Source organism: Cataglyphis hispanica, chromosome 21 (assembly GCF_021464435.1).
Source record: "Cataglyphis hispanica isolate Lineage 1 chromosome 21, ULB_Chis1_1.0, whole genome shotgun sequence".
In the NCBI taxonomy this organism is placed as follows: Eukaryota; Metazoa; Arthropoda; class Insecta; order Hymenoptera; family Formicidae; genus Cataglyphis; species Cataglyphis hispanica.
The window spans coordinates 487,849-511,517 of NC_065974.1; the positions used below are offsets into that span (position 1 = coordinate 487,849).

Genomic DNA, 23,669 nt, shown 5'->3' on the forward strand with positions numbered 1-23,669 from the left:
GTGCGAGCGAGGCGAGTTAACGGTGCGAGAGTGGGGCGGGGAGAGGGGGGGTTCTTGCGGCGCGCGAATCGTGATCCGGTGTGATGCGCATCGCATTGGAGGGGACTCATCCGCCTAGACAGCAGCGAGCAGCCGTTGGTCGTGCGCTTTCGGTACGATCAGTCGCGTTCGGCCGCTTGCGGTAAAGCGTCAGGTTACAAGTATTGGACGCAGCGCGTGAATCCGTCTCACAGTCTAAGATTCTCTCGATCGGTTGACTAGTTAACTGGCCTGCACAGTGCTTTAGGAGATCCTCGAGCGAGATCCTCGGACAGTGTTCGTTGTGCGGTTTTCTATATTGTGATTGGATTTTATTCGTCTGCAATATACATTGGAATATACGAGATATTGATAGACAGGTAATCGGAACTCGAGTCATCGTTTTCGAACTGGCTTGGTTCGAAGAGAATTGACTTGGGGATTGAGAAGTGCGAGACTTTTTCGAGACGTCTATATGTTTCGTCTGTGACGGAAAGAGGAAACTATTTTACTTTTTCGTTCGCGATCGTTTTTCGTCTTAGTTTTCGTCTTAGTGTTCGCATCGGAAAGAGACAATTAATCGCGAGCGCTTAATACATCGCGGATACATAGTAGCAGCGCGAGAGGTCAGAAGGAAGGGCATATATACATACAGGTGCTCGTGTGTCTGTACACATATACTTGTATTCGTTGGAAGAGTAAGTTAGTAGGCAACGACGTGACAAAAACACGTCTAAAACTGATTCGATCGAGGTAGCGCGCAATCTGTATTAGAACGCGTGTGTCTATCTTGAATTTATCCGATTCGTCATTGATTGATTAGGACAAAAGTAAGTTTAGGCAACGAGGTGACAAATACACCGGCTGTCTAGAACTGATCTTGATAGAAGGTGATAGTGCGCAACCTCCTACTGGAACGCGTGTGTCTATCATCCATCATCGTCTTGAGTTGGCCGAATCACCCCAGCCGTTCTACTATTCCTCGTGGTACAGCAATAATATCGTTTCCCGCGCGCAGTGCGGATTGGCTGGTAGCTGTAACCTCGAGAAGCGAGAGGAGCAAGCCAACGCGCACCGTTTTACTCGCGCTAGCGCCATCAGGCAGAGAGAAGCAGAGAGGAGCAGAGGTGAACGGAAGAGCGGCAGCGGAATCAGCAGCAGCAGCGGTAGCCTTGCTATAACGGAGGGCAGCAGCGTGAACACGCCGAGGAGAGAGGGAAAAAGAAAGAGCGAGAGCGAGAGGGAAGAGGAGGTGGTTGTAGTCACCCGGCCGCCCGCCCGACCGACCGACCGACCGACCGACCGAGTTGTTTCATTCATAAAAAAGTTCTTTATTACTCTCTGTGAGCGCATGTGCTATTCCACCACGGAGGAGGACCGAGTACTACTACTCCCCCGACCGGCTGTAGCGGCGTAACCACGTTTACACACGGCATTATTTACTACTGCGCGAGATACGGATCGGCATCACACGCCGCACCGACAGCGTGGCGTACGGATCATTCTCTCTTTCTCTGTCTATAACAGACGAATTCTCTTTTAGAAAGAGAATTCGTCTGTTTTCCTGGACGATTCTGAATTTGATCGAGAGATCGTTGCGAAAAGGAAGGAGGGAAGAGGAGAAAGAGCAGGGGGAGTTTCATTCAGCGGTGATCATTTGTCGTCATCCTCGCCGCGAAAAACTTCCGCCAAACTGGATTCATCCGAACTAAACTCCGCCGTGGACCTCACCCAAGATTTGGGGCGAGGCACGGGTCATATTCAAAATCGCCGATTGATGCGAGATCGTCGGCAACAATATTCGGACAAGGACTCGCGACATAAAAACATTGACTTTTCAACGTCATCCCAAGATCTGCTAGGATACGAAGGAAGGCAAGGAAACAGTTCGAATAACATCACACAAGGTAATAAATTAAATTCAGTTATGCCGCGTAACGAAGCACCGCAACGATCAGCGGGAAAGCGTCCTTTAAGAGCGCTTACGCCGGAAGAAAAATTAGAGGCCATTAAGAGAGTCCACGAAGGTGAGTCGAAAGCGTCGGTAGCACGCGATATCGGAGTTCCAGAATCCACTTTACGAGGGTGGTGTAAAGCGGAACACAAAATTATAAATCAGGTTAATATGAAGAATACTGGAGGCTTTGAAAAACTTACATCATCCTCGGAAAGCGAAGAGAATAGAAGTACTCCAGGATCATCATCGCGTCCTCCATCTACGGGCAACTTGACTTCTGGACCATCGACATCAGGCGGCAAGGAACCATCCGGTACCTTGGAGGAAATCGAACCCTCTACGAAACGTATGAAAGTGGAAAATACCGATATACCATCTACGAGCGAATCGATCATATCGTCATATTATAGTCAAAGTATGATGAATTATATATATGCTATACTTAACCAATCCACATACAAAAATACTTTTTTGGAACATCATCTAATTGCCAACAAAGCTTTGTCTAATACTCTTTTGGACAGTGCATTTTCCTCAAGTAGCTATTCCATTAATAATACAGCGCTCGCAAGTGTAATGATGGGTAACACGATGTCTAATACGATGAGCACACCAAAAGATATCAATGGAAAGAAGATGAAGCATCGTGTAAACATGTCCACGTCGATGGGAAACACCTTTGCCAGGACCTCTTCGAAAAAACAGAGCTTATCGCCGACTGGAAGAGAAAATAATTTAATATCTATACCATCAACATCATCAGGAATCGTCAACGGTAATCACGTCGGACCAACTATGTCCAAGCCATTGCAAGATGGCAAACATATTAACGACATTGCTAAACAATTATTACATCAACAACAAATAAAACAACAACAATCATTAAATTGTGGTTCAGACTCACTATCGCAGTGGACCAATCATTTTGAACCGACCACGCGGAATATTTTGGATGAACGATCCGTGCCAACCAACTCAGTCAACAACAATAATAATAATACCCATAAAAATAATAATCAGGTTGAAAATCGCAAAGCGAACTCCACTCTTCCACCAGGAATCCACGAAGCGGCCGATCATGGCCTCAAATTTGTGACATGGTTGAGAAAGTATGGATCCACTTTTACATTTCAGCAGGTAAAACCAGTAGAAACCATTGTTGAGCAAATTGTTGCGCGAGTGAAATCAAAAGAAATCAAATCGGACGATAAAGCAAATTCTATGAGATAGCTAAAGCAACGTAGAAAAAGATTTGTGAAATAAAATAATCGAAAATAAGATCTAATAATTAAATAAATTTTCTGTACTATAATCTTCAACATTTGTATATTAGTCTATAACTTCATATATGAATATATATGTGTGTGTGTGTGTGTGTGTGTGTGTGTGTGTGTGTGTGTGTGTGTGTGTGTGTGTGTGTGTGTGTGTGTGTGTGTGTGTGTGTACATATGTATATAAAACTATATAAAAATATAATTTTATATATATATAGTATTTATATATATAGTGTGTGTGCGTGTAGTAGTGAGCGAAGAGAAGAAAAAATAAAAATGTATGTATACGTACGTGTATATATGTATATATATATATATATGTATATATAATAGGAGAAAGACAGCAATGTATATATATATATATATATATATATATATATATATATATATATATGTGTGTGTGTGTGTGTGTGTGTGTGTGTGTGTGTGTGTTTGTGTGTGTGTGTGTGTAAAAATATATAAATGTATATAAAATTTGTACATATCTATAACTGACTATTAGAATATAATAGTATATTATAAAAAAGTCACGAGAGTTCATATTTTCTCTCACACGCATAATGTCGAAAGTTTTCGCAAGTTGCGTCTTTGAGTTACCTTGGAAAATGTGACAAAATGAAACACAATTTAAACATTAAGTTCATTATTTTAATATATGTTGCATTATTACTAATGTTGTACATTTTGTATATTTTTATGTATATTTATATTTAAGAAAACAGTTCGCGATATGCGCGAATACCGCGATTCCTATGTATTCTACCTCTTATTTCTTTAGTTAATTTTTTATTAGTTTTATAAGAGTTATTTTTAATACTTTATTTATAATTTAGGATTTTTTAAATATATATTATTAGTTTATTTATGTGCTTACCATGATAAACTCTTCATCTAGTGGTTGATACGTGACGTGATCACTAATGAACTGTGCACATCCACGCCATGTATACAATTCTGGATATGGCAGCGTACTTCGACGAATGCCAGTAGATGTAAATTTCTGTAAAAGTTAAGAAAGATTTATGCTAGAATATTTTTATAGTATATTAATGCACTTTTTTAATTATTCAGTATTATAATTATTCCATCTTAATGCGAATAGGAAAATCAAATATTGTACCCGGTATAATATTTCACATTATGGAATTATGCTCTAGAAAAATTATTGTAATTTGTGTATAATTTTTGTATATATTTTTTTCTCGTTTTCTCATGTCTTGATACCAACAACATCTACTGACATTTTTATAGTTACTATTTTATCTATTAAGTTAAAAGATCTGTGAATATATATATATATATATATATATATACCACACTGACATATATAAAATGCGAAATAACCTAAAAAAAAAACAGGTCTGTAAGAAAATGCTTATACCAAATAATACAACCAGTGCTGTGAAGCAATTATAAATAAGACTGGTCCCTGCACTTACATGCAAATAGTGCAGGTAAATTATTATAAAATTTTTTGGGTGTAGTAAAGTAAATTACAATAGAGTAAATTTTCATTATTGAAAAATGATTATACAAAAACTTCTGTATCATATGTGACAGAATTTGATTATATGATGCGCATTGCTTTGTAATATTCAAAAGTTACATTATCTTCATTTCGTATTTTTAAAAATATATTTTTTAATCTCTTTTGAAGAATATTTTTTTTTAATTGTTTTAATACACACCAAAAATTTTATTTTAATTTTGTTTGAGTGCCACGTAATGTAAGCAATTTTTACAAACCAATTGACTCAAAATGCTAGAAAATCGAAAGTGCAAGTGATTGTGATCGTAAACATAAAAAATAGCATAGTCGTGTTTCGATCGTTATTCGATATTTTTTGACATAAAATAAAAAAAAAAATGCGATCGCACTACTTGGCACTTTAAAATTTTTTTTTTTTTTAATTTTTACTTTATAGTTATTTTTATTAATACAAAAATATTATTACAAAAGTTAAATTATGTCGAATAAGATGTCCAATATCAACGCGACGATCAATATTATAATGTTTTGAGGAGAGATGTGATTATGCCTAAAAATGCCTAAAAATAATACATATATAATTCGTGTTCAAACGGTTAAAATAAAATTTGTGGTGTGTATTAAAACAATTAAAAAACATTTTAGTTAAAAAAAATTAAATAATTAAAACAAATTTTGAGAAAATTTGTTAAAAAAAACTAAAAAAAACTAAAAAAAAATTACAAAATTTTAAAAATATCTAAAAAAAATCTTTCAATAATATTTAATAATTTAAGTTAATATTCATGAAGATGTTCATCCTCATTCATTTGTATTCTATTTGTATATATCTTTTAATATTTTTTAATATGTATTGTCATAACGTTTACACATAACTTTCTCGTAAAGTTTATAGCAATATGATCATAAAGTTATGACAGATTATAAAACATTCCTTATTTTTAGGCATAGGCACATTCTCAAAAAATTATAATATTGATTGTCGTTAATATTTTGTTTGACATAATTTAATTTTTGTAATAAAAATTATATCTTTGTACCAACTAAAAATAAAAATGCGTGTAAAAATTAAAATAAGTATTTTTAAGATTTTTTTTAAATATCCTTTATTTTTTAATCCTACATCCTTATTTATTACATATCCTAATTTTTTATATGCTTTTTTATAATTGATTCTTTTTAAGTAGCTTTTATAAAATTTAGCAAATATATTAAATAACATTCGTAAAATATTAAATGCAACTGTTTATATAAATATATATAAAATAAAAATTAATTTGATAGAAATTGTTTTTCATACTTTTTTTTTAGTATACAGTTTCTTTTTTAGCATCGATGTTAAGAATTGTAAAGAGATAAGAATGTAAAAGAATATGGGTAAATATAATTGATAAAGCATAGCTAAAAATAAAATAAAATGGCTCGCAAAATAAATGATGAAAAGAAGAAAGTAGAATAAAGATTCGAACCAATTCACAAGTATTTGATAACAAAACAACTTTGTTTCTTCACACGCAAAAGTGAACTTTATTTAATTTCTAAATACTTCTATTCTATTACTAACAATAAAGTTAATAATAATGTTCGACAAAATACTGTCGTTCGTTTCGTTGCCTATCTGAAGCTATAATTATCGTGCGTTTATATATATTTGCACAATGCGTGTATAATGCGTGTTTTATTAATTTTTTAACTTTTATTATTTTTGTGATTTTCTATTTTTTTTTTCTCTTAATATACAACATTTGACAGATTTTCACCAGTGTTTGAAGATTTATGCAGGTAAGGAACGATATGCAAACCGTTACTAAATTAAATTATAGTTGGTTCAAAATTAATTAATATTAAAATATTTATAATATGCTTATTATTTAAAATGTTTTTATTTAAATAACGGTCACGACTTTTGCAAGATCGACATTTATCTTTAATATATTTTGCTTCTCTTTAACTGATATTACGCTTGCTTTATTAGATCAATGTTATTACTCGCATAAAAAGCAAAATAATTTTATTAAATTATTGAAGATGAAACGTTTTTAGAAGAAAAGACGAGAATCTTTTAAATTATTGTATTGACTTAGGATACCATTTTTTTCTAATTTCTATATTTTTTATATATCTATTCTATATATCTATTATATATCTATTTTATATATCTATTCTATAATTTTTATATATTTTCTTTGAATAGATAATTTCATATATATAATTTCATATATATATATATATATATATATATATATATATATATATATATATATGTGTGTATATGAAATTATCTATTCAAAGAAAATATAGAAAAATTATAGAATAGATATATAAAAAATATAGAAATTAGAAAAAAACGGTATCCTAAGTCAATACAATAATTTAAAAGATTCTCGTCTTTTCTTCTAAAAACGTTTCATCTTCAATAATTTAATAAAATTATTTTGCTATATATATGTACCTACTTGTACGCCACATTCGTTTTCGCATGCCAACAAAAGCGGCCGACGTTTCGCATCCTTTGCGTGAATCTGTCGACGAAAATTTTCCGCGTACCACAAAAGCAATCTTTCCTTGTCGTTGACGCATCGATGAGTATCCGGAAGTGATTGCGCATAAAGATCCTTCGGTATCGGGATATCCGACCAGCATAATTTGATCAGGCACAACTCGCGTTGCACTTGCCGCAATATCTCTTCGGTAGATCTAATTTCCGGTAGCACTTCACCGTTATCCCGCCCGTTATTATCCACAAACTCTTTCATCTCGTCATTATCCACAAATTCTTCCATCTCGTCATTATCCACAAATTCTTCCATCTCGTCATTATCCACTAATTCTTCCACCTCATCGTACTCATTTTCCGGCGAATTTGGACTGTCGCCGAACTTCTCTTCGCGCGTTTCATTCATCGCCGCGATACAGCTGATTTATGTCACGACGTCGACACCCGATTTCGGTTGTCGAAACGAAGAGAAATACGTATTTAACCCCGGCCGCGATTATTTATCAACGCGATTACGAAAACCGCGATTCGAATTCGGTTTACTAAGTAAATAAGCCGCCGTTACTATGGCAACGGGATCAGGGCGCGACACTGCTGCCGCGCTTCGAGAAGTGATGGCAGCACCGAACAATTATCATTTTTCGCGGCTAATATTATTATTTAAATAATTGCGATGAAGAAGATGAGAATATTTTTAAGTTTTATAAAACTTTACCGATTCTTTACACTAACTCTTTCATTTATTTTCTTTTATTATACTGCTGCTCATATTTGCATATACAGTACAGAATTTAATTATTTGCGCTAATGCCATATCATCATATTTTTGTACGAAAAAAAAAAAAAGTTTTTCTTAACATAATGTACATTATTGAGAAAAGTTCCGCCGAATTATGAAATATAGAAAGTTATCATCGAAGAATAAATATATAAAGCAACTTTAACGACTGACAATGAGTGATCATAGAGTTAATATACAATCATATCATATAGAGACTTCTCGGTGGTTGGAATGCAGAGTAAAATACCTTTTGATAATAATAATTTAACCCATAAATCAACTTTACCAATAGATGAAACAACAATTATTTATTTGATATTTATCTAATGGGTGATTGATGATATTTATCACAAGAATTAAATTGAAACAACCGGCCTTAAAGAGCAAATTTCTAATATATTATCTTCGGAATAATGTTCGACATTTTAATATAAACTTTATTAACTGCATATTGAAAATCAAATTAAAAGAGATAAATAGTCATATTTAAAACAATGTTTTTAACATTGTTTTGGTTCACTGATTCTGCAGGAAAGATTCTTCTTCCTAAGTTTTTTAAACAAAACAAAATAAATAAAATAAACTAACAATGATTATATATATTGTACAGTGACATTTTTTTCATAGACTTGTACCACTTATATTCAATGTGTCATAAAGTTTATATACGTACAGCAGTAATAGCTACACAGAAGGCAAGAGCCATATCTGTATACAAAACATCTGTAAATTCGTTTTTATTTATTTGTTTGTAATTAGAAATGAAAGAAACTTGCTCTCGAGTGCTACGTATTATGAGTACAAATTTATGATTCTAAAAAAATTACAAGTATAGTATATAATACCTCTCATAATAGTTATAATTTATTTTTACCTTCAGTTTTTATGTCCAACAACTCGTATGGCATTGAGCGATAACATTTTCATATGCTTATATATGACTTTTCTTGATTTAATTTACTCGATTGCGAACCATTAGAAGATTTTGACTTTTTCTTATATATTTCGAGATTCAGTAAGTAGAAACAGTACCAAATGATTACTTCATTCACCGACGATGAGACCTGAAATTTTCATTACGTCACATTTACTGACAAATGATTTATGTAAAGAATCTAAATGCAGTGGGCAATTATCAATCTTATTGAAAAGAATATCTTATTCACCGTTACTTAATAAATAACGAATAGTTAACAATTTTTCGTTATCTTTTTAACGCTGTTACAAGAGGCAAAGTTATATATAAAAATAGACATACAAAATTTACATTTTTTTTTCAACATTTTTTTATATTAAAATATAACACACACAAAAATGATTATAGTTACCAAAAAATAATAATTAATAGTAATGACGCCACAAGTAACACGTTTAATTTCCAATCCTGATTTTTAGTATTAGTCTTGCAATACTACTAATATTAGTCATACTAAACGCCGCAGCGTGCGGTAGCAACGTTAAATTTAGAAAGATCTTTCTTTTTTGCAAGTAGTTTTACAAAAAATAATCCGAGTGAATAGACAACTGCTTTTATATTATATATCATTTTACACGTAATTTAGTTTTTTTGAAACACAATAGGGAAATAATTAGGATATTCTTTCACTTATGCTTATGTTTATTTATTAATTGTTGCGACGGAAGAGAGTCATCAAACTTGAAAATTTAATAAAAATATTCACAGTGAGCATTCTTTCTTGCTGTCTCCCGTACGTACTAATTCATTCTCTCTCGTTCAGTTTCTTATTCTCCCTCTCTTTCTCGCTTACTCTTTCTCTCTTCCACACATTCACTTCCGCTCATACATTCGTCTGTCTCTGTTGCCTGCATGGCCGTAACATTAGCTGCTTATAGAAAACGCAACGGTTGGGTGATCGACTTTTAAAAAACATGATCCGATTGACATAGATTTAGAGGTATATTCGCATTCTTAATGTCACTGAAAAATCACACAATCGTTGTGTTTCTGAACGCAGCCGTTCATGAGCTTATTCGCAGGTATGGATCAATCTTTTCATCATTATACCGATTTTCGATATCTGGTATACATGTGTTATATGTGTGAGTGCGTATGTGTATGTGTGTGTATAGGTGTTGCTTGGCTATGCCTGGTACGATGCATATGTATATATACACATTCAATTCTTAATAATTATTAATAACAACAATAATTAATTAATACGAATAGAAAATCATTTTACGTTGAATGACTTAGTTCGCTGAATATTAAAGCCCCTGCTCCCTCATTGACGTCATATCAAATTATGACATGAGAAACGAGAAATTATATGAACTTTTTTCTTGTAAAATATATTTTGAAATAAAATAGCTTCTTTCTGTGTCATTATTTGCTTCCGATGATATGTATAATAAATAGCTCTAAATCTGGATTATATGTAATAAAATTAGTTTTTGTATATTATGTAAAACATATGCATATGAAATACATATACATTTACTAATGCAAGTAACTAATGATAGTAAAAAAGGGAGTTTCCGATACATTTTATCAATATATATTATCAAATACGAGTAATGACATATATGAAAAAATTTATAATTTATTTCGGCTATTGTATTTCGTATATCACAAGAAGAAGATTCATTTCTCGCTTTTCACGTTACTATTCAATATGACTAGTGAGAAAACAAAAGATTTAATTCTTCAGTAGTACTTCATAAGCAATGAAGCCGTTACAGTTCAACGATGTTGTCGATTGTTAGTATGCGTGTTCGGTCAAACGAGGCCTTTTTCTCCATTACGGCGACTTGTACAGCTCCGAGAAAGAAAAAAATTCTGTCGTAGGAGAATTTTCGAAATCTTTCCGTTTTTAGCTAGCATCCCTGTTTGGTCAGAGCTGTCGATTACAATACACATAATTGTAACCTGTATTTTGCGTAATTTCACTCGTTAAAGATCAATAACAGCGTCGTGTTTCGTGTGTAGCGAACCAACATACACAATATTATCCGATTGTATTACGGATTCAGTCCAAGATGACGACCATGTCCTCACCGCGCACCGTTCTTTGAAGATGAGGCGGATGCAGAGGGATCGACAATCTGCGCCACGGCTTACGCGCTGCTCTTCGCAATTCCACCGAAGCCAGAGTTCTCCTAACTCGCCTATAATTTGATAAATCGAAAGAATTAATATCTGCACTACTAAACTACTATATTGCATTATACTATTTATAATTCCAGAGTTCATCAAAAGTTTATATATAGGTTCAGATAAAATTTTTATATATAACTTTGAAATAAACTTTTATATACAACTTTGAAATAAAAATAGATCTTAAAAATTAAAAAATTATCCTAAAGAAATGAAGGCAAGAATAGGATTCAATCACAAATCATTATATATATGCACACATTTTTTTCCAATCTTCTTCAATTATTTTCACAATAAACAATAATATAATCAAGTCAAAGATAATGTAACTTTCTAGATTCACACGTTCAAATTGATTATCTATGTGTTTTGTATATATATGTATGTGTGTTTGCATGTATGAATTCGAAAAATTATACATCACTCATAGTTTGCCTGATTGCGAAACTTTTAAAACTTTTAATTGCTTTGTGAAAGTAATTTCGAAGAAATCTAAATAAGTGATTAAGTAAATAAATAAAAATATTATAGTTTTATTTTTTAATTCTTACATTAATTCATACTAACTTGATCTGTTCAGTGGCGCGAAAGTATACATCATCAGGCGCATCCATCCACGAAATAACTTGTTTACGCGCGTTACTTCTAGACAACGGTGCACCGTGGGGTAGCGTATGTGGATGAGTAGCTCTGCCATTGAGAGGTGGTGCGAGAGGAAGAACAGCAGGCGCAGGATGTTCTAGTGTGTGTTTCGGATGTAGTTGCTGCGCGTGATGAATCCTTTTCGTAGGCGGTCCACCGGGAGGAAGTGCCGCATTTAGAGCGATACCTAAAAACGGAAAAATAAAAAAGCTGAATTTAAAAGAAATTAATTTGATTTGCGAGATATCTTCGCGATATTAAAGTTAATATTCCACACATAATATCAACATCATTTTCTAATTACTTAATGTATAAATACTAATATATTCAATGTATAAATACTAATTTATAATACATGTAATGCACTTATTAAAATTCATATATACATATATCCCAATTCACATCTGAGTAGAAGTCGATAAACAAAAATACAAAATTTAATTCACTACATTCGGAATACAATCTAATCGATAGCGTAGATTGAAAAACTTACCATCTGAACCATTGATTTCGTCAAAGGGTCTTGTACGCTTCAAGATATTCTGCTGGGTCGACATGACTGGTTGCGGTTGGGGTGGCGTTAACGTAAGCCTATCCACTTCGGGTTTATTCGGCACCCTTTCGTATAAAAGACTGCCGTCTATGCAATATTAAAAATTTCTTATAAAATAATATTTAATATAAAAAACATTATCAATGTCAAATTATATCACTTTCAAAATCAATTTTTGTTTCCGCAACATAAATAAGATACTTGTGTGTGTGTGTGTGTGTGCGCATACGTAAATAAAAATAAAATGATTGTTACGTACCAGGTGCCTTTGGCGGACGTGGAAACGAAACCCGATCAGGCTGCTTGCGTTGTGCCGGGGTAGTCAGCATCAGCCAATCCCAGTCTCCGGCAGTTTGCGGTTCAGCATTCAGATCGCCCAAACGCGAAGCGATGTCGGTCACTCGTGGACGCGGCCGTGGTCGTACAGCGCGCGCCAGAATGCGGAGTTCCGCGGGACTCTTAGAAGCCAGCTGAACGCAAAAATGTCGCAACGACATTGTATTTACCGGTTGATGCGGCGCTCGCGCGGCGTGACGTCGTGTTCGCAATTGCGCGGGGCAGAGTCGTCGTGCGGCACGAGCCAATAGGGAAGTGCGCAAGTAAAACGCGGATCGAGTCTTCATAACAGGTCGCGGCGATCCGCTTCCACCACCGCCGCTTCCAGCGGCGCCGCGCAGATCCACTCCATGCGTACTCGCGTAGTGACGACTTAAATGGGCTTTCAACTTGAACTCCTTGCCACAAGTGGGAACGTTGCATCGATGCGGCCTGTGCGCGCCACCGATACCCTTGCTCTCTTCGTCCGATCCTGTGCCAGTACGTTTTCTCTCGAGATCGACGTCGTCAATGCGCGATGGCACCTAGAGTTCATAATAATAAAATAGGAATATGAAATATATTTGTACTAGTACTTATCAAAAGCAAATTATTATTGAAGCAATTGTATGCGGCTATATATATAATATATAACCTTAAGTCCTCCGTATTTCTTCCAGTATGTCCAACAGGACTGACAAAGACGATACTGCATGTGCGACGGTCCCCACGCATACCACTGCGAACTCTGCATGCCCTGACAGCCTTCGCACGGTTTTCCACCAACTCCAACCATAAGTATTCCAGAATTGTCAGTCACCATGCTACCATTACTGTTACCATTCAGAATGTTGGTTGGCTTTCCGTTACTATTGCTGTTGCTATTGCCCAGAGGTACGATTGTGGCCGTAGAAGGTGCGGTTGTCGATGCGGGTGTCTTATTATAATTTGGTATATAAACTTGCTTCAGCTTACTCTCCGCCTCCACAGCCTTCACTCTTTTCTGTTGAACATATCGATCCGTCGTTTTCCACATGTAATAATACTCGATTACATTCTTCAGCGTTTTCCATGGTAACTGCGAGAAATATAAAAAACACATATTAGTGAACTTGTTCAAATATAGTTAAGTTCTTATTCATTCTGTAATTATACATTAATTGTATACTTACAAAGTCCGTTCGTATATCAGCAAAATCCTTTCCATATTTATCGAGTGCTTCTTCAAATAGGTTTGCCTCGGACGCGCTCCATTCTTCCATTTCGTCCCGACATAGCACCGGACCAGTACTAGGTACTAGAGATGCTAAGGCATTCGATAAATCATAGCCGTGCAAATGTAAGGTATCCATCGCATGAAACTGCAATGTAATTCATAAAACTTAATGAAATGAAATAATATGACAAATTAATTTTTTATGTTTTCGGAGACTGCACGAATACGTCTTGATAAAAAATAAAATGCAAATTCTTACCAGAGTAATATCTCTAGATGCAGCAGCTGCAGACATATGCAAAGAGGGTTGTTTGATGGAGGACGAGCAGTCCAAGGCTCTTGCGAAGGTGCCTACTGATCTACTAATCACAAGGAATTGATCAATTTGACGATCCGTCAAATTGTGTCTCGGAGTCCAAACCAGAGTCTCCAAATCTTGTAACTTACGAGAATCCCCTTCTTTCTCTGCGGCCGTCAATACCGCCGGTATATCTACCGCCTGATATCTACTACCTACTCTAATTTCACCTATATAACAGATATGGTTTCATTAATTTCCGAATTATTTGTAGGATATAAAATATGTACGTATTAATAGAAAAAAAAATTGATTTCAATTTCATTTCATACTTTACCTTTGTCAGCAAGCAAAGTGCGCTGAGCAGGATCAAATACTAAACAGTAAAAAAATGAATCCTCCTTGTTTAGATAGCTTAACAAGGATTCGGTTTCGTTCAGTAGTGTTACGCAGCATTTGCCCCGAATATGCGTAGCAGGCATGGTTTCCACTTGTCGCGATAAAAACAATTCTCTATGTTTCATTTGGTGACGTTGCTTAGTATTTAATTCCGTTACTCCACCAGGAACACTGTCCTCCATCCCTATATACGATAAGAAATCGAAATAATATTTGTGTCCAATAATATTATAAAACAAGCTAAATCATTTATTGTACGAATCGATAAAAATTCAAAATACAAAAAAATATTAATAATAAAAAAATTGAAAAAGCTGAGAGAAAGAACAATCAAATGTATAATAATATGTTTCACTTTTTATGCAAATAATCATGAAATTTTCATAAACACATTCCTTTTTTAAGTATGTATAGAAGGCTTTCTCGGTTAAAAAAAAAAAAAAATTGATTAATTTTTAATAAAAAATACACAGAGAAAAAGAGATATACGATAATGGTGAGAGAGGTACACTGTATCATATATAATATAAGTATAATGAATAAACACATGAACAGAGAATACACATACTTGAAAATTCATATTTAAATATCTATAAAGTTATCATCATTTTTTTCGCTTATGCTTTTCTACTAATCGTTATATTATTTAATAAAATTAGTATCAAGTAAAAATTAATTTTTTGCATTTTTCCGCAACGTACTTTTTTTCAATTCACCGAAAGAATCCTAACATTATCTTTTCAACTAATCTTTTATTCGTCCTATTATATATTCCAAATTAAAGTAAATAAAACGCGGAAATACGGCACAGAATCATTCAAAACTCGAGCAGTGTTAAACCAAAAAAGGAAACATCAGCAAGAGCGGGCAACATAAATACAAATGAAGAGTAATATGCAAGGCGAAAATAATAATCTGCTACGGAAAAGCGATTAACTATCGATAGAGAATTATATCATTTAAAGAAGCCTCAGATTACTAAAGTGTCATCGTATGCGATGCGGCGGGATTTTTTTTTCAATTTGTGTAAGTGACAAGTGAATGACGGTGAAGGTATACTATGACGGGTCGATAACTAGTTAACTCGATAAATGGAAAAAATCGGATATTTGAAGCTAACGAATAGATAAAGTCGAGATGCTGACGAATGTTTATGAGAATCTACTATTCTACGAAAACGCAATAATACAGATGGGTAAAGTATTTATATGAATGATATGAATGAATGAATGATTTGTATATGTATGAGCACTTTTCTGAGAAAGTCGCCGAACCCCTTGTTAATTAACTTGAAAAAAGGAGCCCGGTTTATGCCCAATTTACTGTCTCTTTGGCCTTACAGTGAAACTTGCCTTAACTCGCGACGCACACCAAGATTACAAAGAATTTTTTTCATAAATCCCGCCGCTATGATCAGTAGCCTTGTATCGTCACTGGCTTCTATACAAGATTAATGAGATAATCAAAAGATGCAAGTTGTATGCCGTTTATCGACGAATCTATACCTCTGCATTACTAAACGCATATATTTATATCTACACTCTGTATAAATATAGAAATTTTAATTTTACTAATAAAATTACACAGCTTCTTGTAATATACAACTCTTATAAAATTTTTGTGTACACACACACACACACACACACACACACACACACACACACACACACACACACACACACACACACACACACACACACACACACACACATGTAGATATATAAAACTGTATTTAGAAAATTATTTAAAAAAATAATATATTGTGTGTTAATTAAAATATTAAAAGTATAAAATAAAAGTATAAGATAAAAGTCAGTAAAGTATTTTTACTAAAAAGATGCCTTTAATATTCGAATATGATAGAAATAAAATTATACCCACATAAATTAATAATTACGTTATTCGATAAAGAATGTACAAAAATTAATTTTAATATAATAAAGTCGATACATTATATATATATATATATATATATATATATATATATATATATATATATACACACACACTAAATATATATACATATATATAATGTACAAACTTAATATATGAATATGAATAAATCTATTTAATCTTTGCAATAATTATTTTACATTAATTATTTTGCAGATGTAAAGCTCGATTAGATTCATCGATAATGGTCATCTTTTGATCAGTCTACTCTCACTCACCATGGGGCTCTTGGGCCTCCGATAATGGGGCCTTCAGCCAGCCCCCTTTCCCGCCCCCTTTGATCATCACTTTGGGCCCAATCCCATCTTTACTAGTCATTTCCTTAGTAGTGTCAGGGTTCTCGAGTTTCTGATTCTGCGTGCTCGCAGGGGATTCTGACCTCTGCTGCTCCGCGCTTGCCACTGGAATTTTCATTACAAGAAACCCACTCTACGTATCTCTCGTTTTCTAATCTTGTACACAATAGAACGCTTCAAGATATATGTATACGACTGTATACTAACCACTATACCACCTTATAGCTCGTAAAAAAAGACGAATCCTTCACCTCTTTTACTCCGCTCTCTTTATCTCATTAACTTATATATATATATATATATATATATATATATAAACTAATTGTAAGAGCAAAAATCCTCGTCAAATGTGTATCTCCTCATTAAATGCAATTAGCGATTGCATATTATACAATTAGATTCATAATTCTCATTATCTTAGCCAATTTCACACATCCGCGTTTCTTCTATTTACCCATTCATAGTTCCGCATCATATATATTTTCATATTCGCGACATATCAGATCAATACCTCACCACGTTGACCGTTACTCCGCGAGAGTGTGGATCAAAATACCCTCCTCCCAGGCATCGATTATTCATTTCGCATTTCAGACGTGCGTAATACGACGGAGTAAGTGCTCTGTGTAATTATTAGCGCGAGTGCATTTTCGGTTCGAGCTCTTTTACAACCGCTTTATATATGTGTGTGTGTGTGAGTGTGTGTGTTTCCCGTCCTTATGCGTGTAAAATAAAATGAAAATTATTCAGAGCGCGCGGTTTTCGTATCTGCGGGCGCCGGTCGATCGCAAGGGTAAAACGAGGTAAAAATTATTATTACAGTTGGTCGAACTTTTGGCCGACGTCTAATTAGCCGCCTGATACTTTTTTTTTTCGCGTTCCATTCGCAAACCCTTATAGATCGGCGAGAGTATGGACTAAAAGCAATTTCTGTATAAAGCAGACCTTTTTCTTTGACCCACCCCTTCCCTTTCCCCCCACTCTCGATTCCCGTTTGTAATCGCACGCGGGCACACCCGGGTGTGCAATAGCGCCCGTGGTGCATGGTGTATCGACTTCCGCGAAAGACAAAGGAAAAGCGTATATTCTTTTTTTCGCGAAAATTCGAGATACCCGGAGTGCAAGAGAGAGAATACGGCGGAAAGGAGGAGGTGGGAAGGGGATGAGGGGGAGAAGGGAGAAACCCAATTCGGAGCAAATACCGCTGGACGAACGCTATACATACGACGCATACAGACGACGAACCGTTACATATACACACGAATAAGACACAGATAAAGAGAGAGAAAGAGATAGAGAGAGAGAGAGAGAGAGAGAGAGAGAGAGAGAGAGAGAGCGAGAGCGAGAGACATGCACATATACACGGCGCGCGAAAGACGAGGGAAAGGGAGAAGCGTAACGGGGGCTTCGGCAAAGGGAACGAACGTAGGGGGAGAGTGGTAGCGAATGCTTAAAACGAAGATGGCTAGTAGGGCCCACCATTTTCGCCCGGGCACACACGTACACACGTGCGTCGATGTGTGTGAGGAATACACGTAACATATACCCAAGCAACCCCTGCGTCAGCCATCCATTTAGTTGAGGGTGGTGGGTGGGCTGGGTGGGTGTAGGGGGTGAGGGGGAGGGAGGGGGGAAAAGGGCGATGGGAGGTAGATGGAGATGGAGGAGGATGAAGAGGTGGAAAAGGGGGACCTAGCGGGTGCACCAGCGTCCCCCTCGTCCACCCCCTGCCCCCTTTCTCCCCCAGGCAGATCGATACAACCCCCGTCTCTCACAACCCGCCCAACCACCCCCGCAACTTTACTTATTATACATTCCCACCCCAAATCCCCGCGTCTCATTATCTTTGTCATTGCGAAGGAAAAATCGAGAAAGCCCCGGAATAACGTGTAACTGTATACATAGCGCGTGCTATAACAGAGAAACAGAAATATACGCGTACGTGTATGTACGTTTCTCCTGGGAGTATAATTTTTTCTCTCTCTCTCTCTCTCTATCTCTCTTTTCCCTTTTGGAGAACATATCAATGCCCGGCGACGTAAACGGATCGTTTCACGGCTTAAAACCGACCACGCGTGTTCTTGTGAATCTAGAGCGAAATTCTCTAAAAAAAAAAACGTGCCTATATCCTCAAGAGATTCCAATCAATCGACGAAAGGAAAAACAGAATTTTCAATCATGATATTTCCTTTATAGCATAAAGGGAAAGAAATATCCCTGCAGATCCTCGCATCTTTCCTTGGCGAATGATTTAAGATACGTGATTACAGCCATGTTACGCGATGACGATTACAAAGGTGGTAACGCCACGCGACTCTTCTCGCTCTGTGCGAGTCGCGTTACACGCGGTGTCGCCTGATATCTCTCTCCCTCTCTCTTTCTCGACTTTTCGTCATCGACTATGACCGCGAGTCTCTCGTCAATAATGATTGCCAAAGAGGAGAAAATCGATATCGTCTGGAAATTGCGACCAGAATCTTCCGTGTTGGGAGATGAAATTCGTGTATTCGCGGATGAATTTTCCTCACCTATGAACAGTTATCGATTTGCTGTACGTCAGCGAGGTTAAAACTAACTCGTTCGTTACTCTTATGCTTTACGATAATTCATAGTCTCGTTCGTATTGTTGAATTTTCGCGTACATTGAAATATTTTTTCGGTTTCGTAAGCATCATCGTAAACATTACAGCATTAGACGAAGAAAAATAAATGTTCAAAACATATGTCATTCGCTTTTTCCTCATGTTATACCAAAAAAAAAAAAAACTATTTTGATATATTATGTTAGTAATGTGTTAGTATACTATTTGAGATCGGAGTCATAAAATGTTCATCAGAATAGATCTTCGAGGAAGTTTGTTTCTTAGCTACAACTATACAAAAAGGGAAGTATTATTTTCTTTACACAAAAACGTGTATGAAATGATAGAATAAATTTGGATAATTCTATTCTGACACCGGGACTCTAACACACACGATCTTCCCATACATTTACAAATATTTATGATAACATGTAGTTTGCGCGCATAGACGTGTACTACTTACATTGATGTTTGTCCGCGAGAATAACTAAGGTAGAAGGCAAATCCCTCCGCCTGAAGAAGCACATGACTTTTGCTTCCACATTTCCATTTGCGGTCTGAAAAACAGGAAATAGGTGTTGAAAGGTTAAAATATGTTTCGGGCCTAGTATAATATAGTGATATATATATATATATATATAAATTAAGAAAATTAATTTACATAAGGCAATTAAGATTTATATGAAGAGAAGATGAATTTACAAAATATATAGACGAATAAAGAATAATTCTCGTTCTCATATTTTTCAACGAAATTTAAAAGTTCTACATATTTCGACTTACTTAATTCTTACCTTATTTAATTCTTCTATCCTTCTAATCTGGTACGGTGATGAGGTGGAAGTTTCAAAATACACATAATCTAAAAATTAGAAACCAATTAATGATCTTACCGTAAAAATAACAAAAATTATATAATAATCAAGAATTATATTTCCTCGTTCTTCTCCCCTCTCTCTCTCTCTCTTTGAAATTTTAATTATCTTATGAAGATCTCTAGAAAAAAGAATGTAAAAATGTCTTTTTCTTCTTAAAAGATTATAAAATATTATTCTTCTTAAAATTATAAATACAAGATTTCTCAAAACTCTATTGAATCTACTACGTATAATAATTTATTCTATAGAGCCAATAATTTTTAGAGCCGATATTTCTTTAGCAAATATGTCGAGGCATCAATAAATTTTGAGTTTAAAGAAATTTAAAAAGATTTTATGATTCAAAGCTTTTTACAAATTAAACTTTGAGGAGCTAAATAGATGGGAAAATTCCTTTTTACGATAATCGTAGATGATGATTGATAGATTTTTTAAAATAAAATTTAATATCCAATTACAAATATATATAAATTGCATCTTTATTACAACTTTTCAAGTTTTCGCATTCAATTTCGTATTTGAATGAGGAACCATATATACCCTTCAGCTTTCTTTTTTCGATAAAGGACCGGTGGTGCTCGTTCGCCTTTTCTTTCGATTTTGTATCACTGGCAACAATAGACCTAACGGAATTTCTTTTCGCTTTTAACTCATGCGTTCGGAAAATTTCTTTTTGTATTCTAAATTTTTAGAGAACGTATTTGTTCGGTAAAACACTTCGAAATATATCTTAAAAATATTTGTAAGCTATCCGAAATCATTGAATAATCATTAATCAATAATTTATGGAAAAAAATCGTTGAAGAATCATCTTTATTGCAACTTTTCATTCTTTTGCATTATGTACATATATACATACATATATACATAAAATGTAAAAAAATTAAAAAGTCATAATAAAGATGATCTTCATTGATTTTGTCCATAAAAAAAAATCAAATTAGCCAAATTAGCTAAAAAAAATCTATCTATGATTAAAACATTGATTGATAGTTTTGGAAATTCTACGTGCTTTTAAAATGTCTTTCGAAGCTCTTTCTAAAAACTTGGAAGAGAAAAAGAAATTTTCCTAATGTTCGCCACGTGCTAAAAGCGGAAATAAATATTTCCGTTAGACGTGCATACATTGTTGCTGATACAAGATCGAAAGAGAAGACGAGCGGGCAGCATCGGTTATTTATTGGCAAAAGAAAGCTGATGGGTACACATGGCATCTCATTCAAATATATCGATACGACGAATAGAGACGATTCCAATACAGTATCGCCGGGATCCAATTTTGATCCGCGCGAGATTTGTCGCGCAAGAAATTAGCGTGACCTGGACGTGCGAGAGGAGAGACGGGTGTGCGGGTGTGTGGGAGAGGGGAAGGCAGGAGGAAGGGAGGAGGAAGGATAGAGAAGAGGAAGAATGGAGGAGTCGGACGGGAAAGGAGAACGGAGTGCAGAAGTGGACGTCAGAAGGTGCGGTAAGGGGGATAAGGGGGAATGGAGGGTACGAGGGAGATTCAGATGAAGAGTGGAAAGAAGAGAGGGAGCGCATAGGGGGACGCGGAGGAGAGAGAGAGAGAGAGAGAGAGAGAGAGAAGTAGAACCAAAAAGAGGGGGAAGAACGCACCGCGCGGAGGGTATAGGGGACGCCATTGCGATGCCATTTGCAAACATTAATTTCTCGGAGTTAATTAAACCGCCGCTATCTCTCTCTCTCTCTCTCTCTCACTCTCGGATTATTCGCGGGGAAGCGTCGTTCGGCAAAGCGGAATGTAATGCGGTTTTACTTTACCTCCCACCCGGTACATGTTGGCCGTCATGTTGCTGGCGTCCTGCGTGGACCCGAGAGCGAAATTGGCGTTCTCGTGGTTACCGTGGGCCTCGTGGTATTCGGCCGGCATCGGCATCAAGGCTTCTCGTCCTCCGCAACGTGTTACAATCTCACGATCCGCCGCCGCTGCCGCTGCCGCCGCCGCCGATCGGCGGCACTCTATCTCTCTCTCTCTCTCTCTCTCTCTTTCTCTCTCTGTTTCTCTTTCTGTCTCCTATCTCTATTTCTATCTCTATCTCTTTCTCTCAACACGTTCTTCGTCGCTATCGAACAGTCAACACCTCGCGATGTAATCACTTCATCGTGTTTGTTTGTCCATTGTCGATTTAAAGCTATTTAACTTTCACTCCGTCCTATATATCTCGCCGCCACTGCGTCCTCTGTCCAACTGTGCTGTACCCCTCGGGGTTTTCGCTCTTTCTATTTGCCCCGTGTCTCTGTCCTTCTCTATTTCTTTCTCTCTCTCTCTCTCTCTCTCTCTCTCTCTCTCTTTCTTTCTTCGTCTTTTCCCTTCCTCCCTCCCACTTTACAGATTCGCACGGCCGCTACGATGTGTGTCTCTCTCTTTCGAACAGAGTATGTATTACTACTACCAACGAGTTTACACTCAACTGTTACAATATACTCAGGTATACCGTTTTCCTTCCGTTTTCCGTTCGCAGTCGAATTTATGATCGGTGCTCGGCAACAATAAGCGATGCGCAGCGCGCGCGCGCACCGGAAGTGAAAAAAAAAAAATTCCAACGTACAGTACGTACAGGTAGCAATTGGACGATCGCCATCACACGTGTCCGTTACGACGATTCAACACCGTTGGCGGCGACCGCTGTCTCCGACACGGCCCGCCATTTTCGTTTCGGCGGTGCCGCTAAGAGCGCACGACTGGACAAGGTCCCCTTACCGCCCTTTTCAAGCGGAGAACTCGTTTCGCGAACGCCTCTTCTCCACTCGACGCACTCTCACTACCGAAATTTGATAATTTACCGCGCTCGTCTACGCCTCGTCCACCGGGTTCGAGAGCGCGATCGCCTCTCTTCCCGCTCGCGCCTGTGCGACTCGCGACTCTCGCGAGAAGCCAACGCACTCAAACTTCGACGAGGTGAGCGGAGGAGAGTACCCGACTACCTGACACAAAACGCACGACACGAGCGCTACTACCAGATCTGCTAAAGATTCGCGCAACACAAGACCACAGCTCGAGTACTATCTAAAGGAGGGATTCTCTATAATGAGAATGTAAGATATAAGACTGCCGCTTTTCATTGGTCCGCCGTTCGTCTTGTTATTATTGTTCATTTGCTTATGAACCAATCAATTTCTTTTACTTGCAACTATGTAAATGCTTTTGGATAGGCGCTTCTTCTATTATTTATTTTGACATACAGTGAGATAGATAAAGATCTCTATCTGTATTTATAATATACTTGGAAAAAACTCATATCTCATGTGATTTTTAAATGATTTGATTGGAAGAGCGAAACTAGTCTATCTCTCTCGCAGGATTTTGACGAAACCGTTATTATGCGATTTTTATTATAGGATTTCTAATTTTTAGCGATTTTTTTACAGTTCTATGTGTGTTTAC

General features: G+C 36.1%; 4 protein-coding genes across 6 annotated transcripts in view; 2 read left to right on the plus strand and 2 right to left on the minus strand.

Moving 5' to 3' along the window:
* The first annotated feature begins 95 nt into the window (after positions 1-95).
* On the plus strand, positions 96-3,419 carry LOC126857240 (ras guanine nucleotide exchange factor R). The gene has a single exon (XM_050606463.1). The coding sequence runs from the start codon at positions 1,796-1,798 to the stop codon at positions 3,203-3,205; it is 1,410 nt and encodes a 469-aa protein (XP_050462420.1). The 5' UTR covers positions 96-1,795; the 3' UTR covers positions 3,206-3,419.
* A 284-nt stretch (positions 3,420-3,703) lies between these two features.
* Positions 3,704-7,767, minus strand: LOC126857255 (dynein regulatory complex subunit 7-like). The gene is made up of 2 exons (XM_050606490.1): positions 7,195-7,767; positions 3,704-4,249 (listed from the first exon to the last, which is right to left on the minus strand). The coding sequence occupies exons 1-2, from the start codon at positions 7,639-7,641 to the stop codon at positions 4,112-4,114; spliced, it is 585 nt and encodes a 194-aa protein (XP_050462447.1). The 5' UTR covers positions 7,642-7,767; the 3' UTR covers positions 3,704-4,111.
* A 1,846-nt stretch (positions 7,768-9,613) lies between these two features.
* On the minus strand, positions 9,614-23,218 carry LOC126857232 (metastasis-associated protein MTA3). Of its 3 annotated transcripts, none has more exons than XM_050606451.1 (12): positions 22,046-23,216; positions 20,180-20,247; positions 19,849-19,942; positions 16,726-16,908; positions 14,493-14,738; positions 14,117-14,385; positions 13,814-14,002; positions 13,297-13,719; positions 12,586-13,186; positions 12,267-12,413; positions 11,699-11,960; positions 9,614-11,142 (listed from the first exon to the last, which is right to left on the minus strand). In XM_050606451.1, exons 1-12 carry the CDS (start codon positions 22,158-22,160, stop codon positions 11,004-11,006), a joined length of 2,736 nt encoding a protein of 911 aa, XP_050462408.1. In that variant the 5' UTR covers positions 22,161-23,216; the 3' UTR covers positions 9,614-11,003. The 3 variants fall into 3 exon arrangements, with proteins under 3 accessions (XP_050462408.1, XP_050462410.1, XP_050462409.1); XM_050606452.1 differs by having other exon boundaries at positions 11,007-11,142; positions 11,683-11,960; positions 22,046-23,218; XM_050606453.1 differs by lacking the exon at positions 16,726-16,908 and having other exon boundaries at positions 22,046-23,214.
* The window catches only part of LOC126857250 (uncharacterized), a 49,076-nt gene continuing 47,233 nt past the window's right edge, over positions 21,827-23,669 (plus strand). The window contains exon 1 of the mRNA XM_050606480.1: positions 21,827-21,850. The gene's annotated coding sequence lies outside the window, so the exon portion shown is untranslated. The remainder of the gene's footprint in view (positions 21,851-23,669) is intronic.

Excerpts from the sequence above, each read along its gene's own strand:
- LOC126857232 (XM_050606451.1), bottom strand. The coding sequence starts at position 22,160 with ATGCCGATGCCGGCCGAATACCACGAGGCCCACGGTAACCACGAGAAC. Across the intron at positions 19,943-20,179 it reads GGATAGAAGAATTAAATAAG|ACCGCAAATGGAAATGTGGA; the intron begins GTAAGAATTAAG and ends CCTGTTTTTCAG. Across the intron at positions 14,386-14,492 it reads CACTTTGCTTGCTGACAAAG|GTGAAATTAGAGTAGGTAGT; the intron begins GTAAAGTATGAA and ends TCTGTTATATAG.
- LOC126857240 (XM_050606463.1), top strand. The coding sequence starts at position 1,796 with ATGCGAGATCGTCGGCAACAATATTCGGACAAGGACTCGCGACATAAA.
- LOC126857255 (XM_050606490.1), bottom strand. The coding sequence starts at position 7,641 with ATGAATGAAACGCGCGAAGAGAAGTTCGGCGACAGTCCAAATTCGCCG. Across the intron at positions 4,250-7,194 it reads AAAACGAATGTGGCGTACAA|AAATTTACATCTACTGGCAT; the intron begins GTAGGTACATAT and ends TAACTTTTACAG.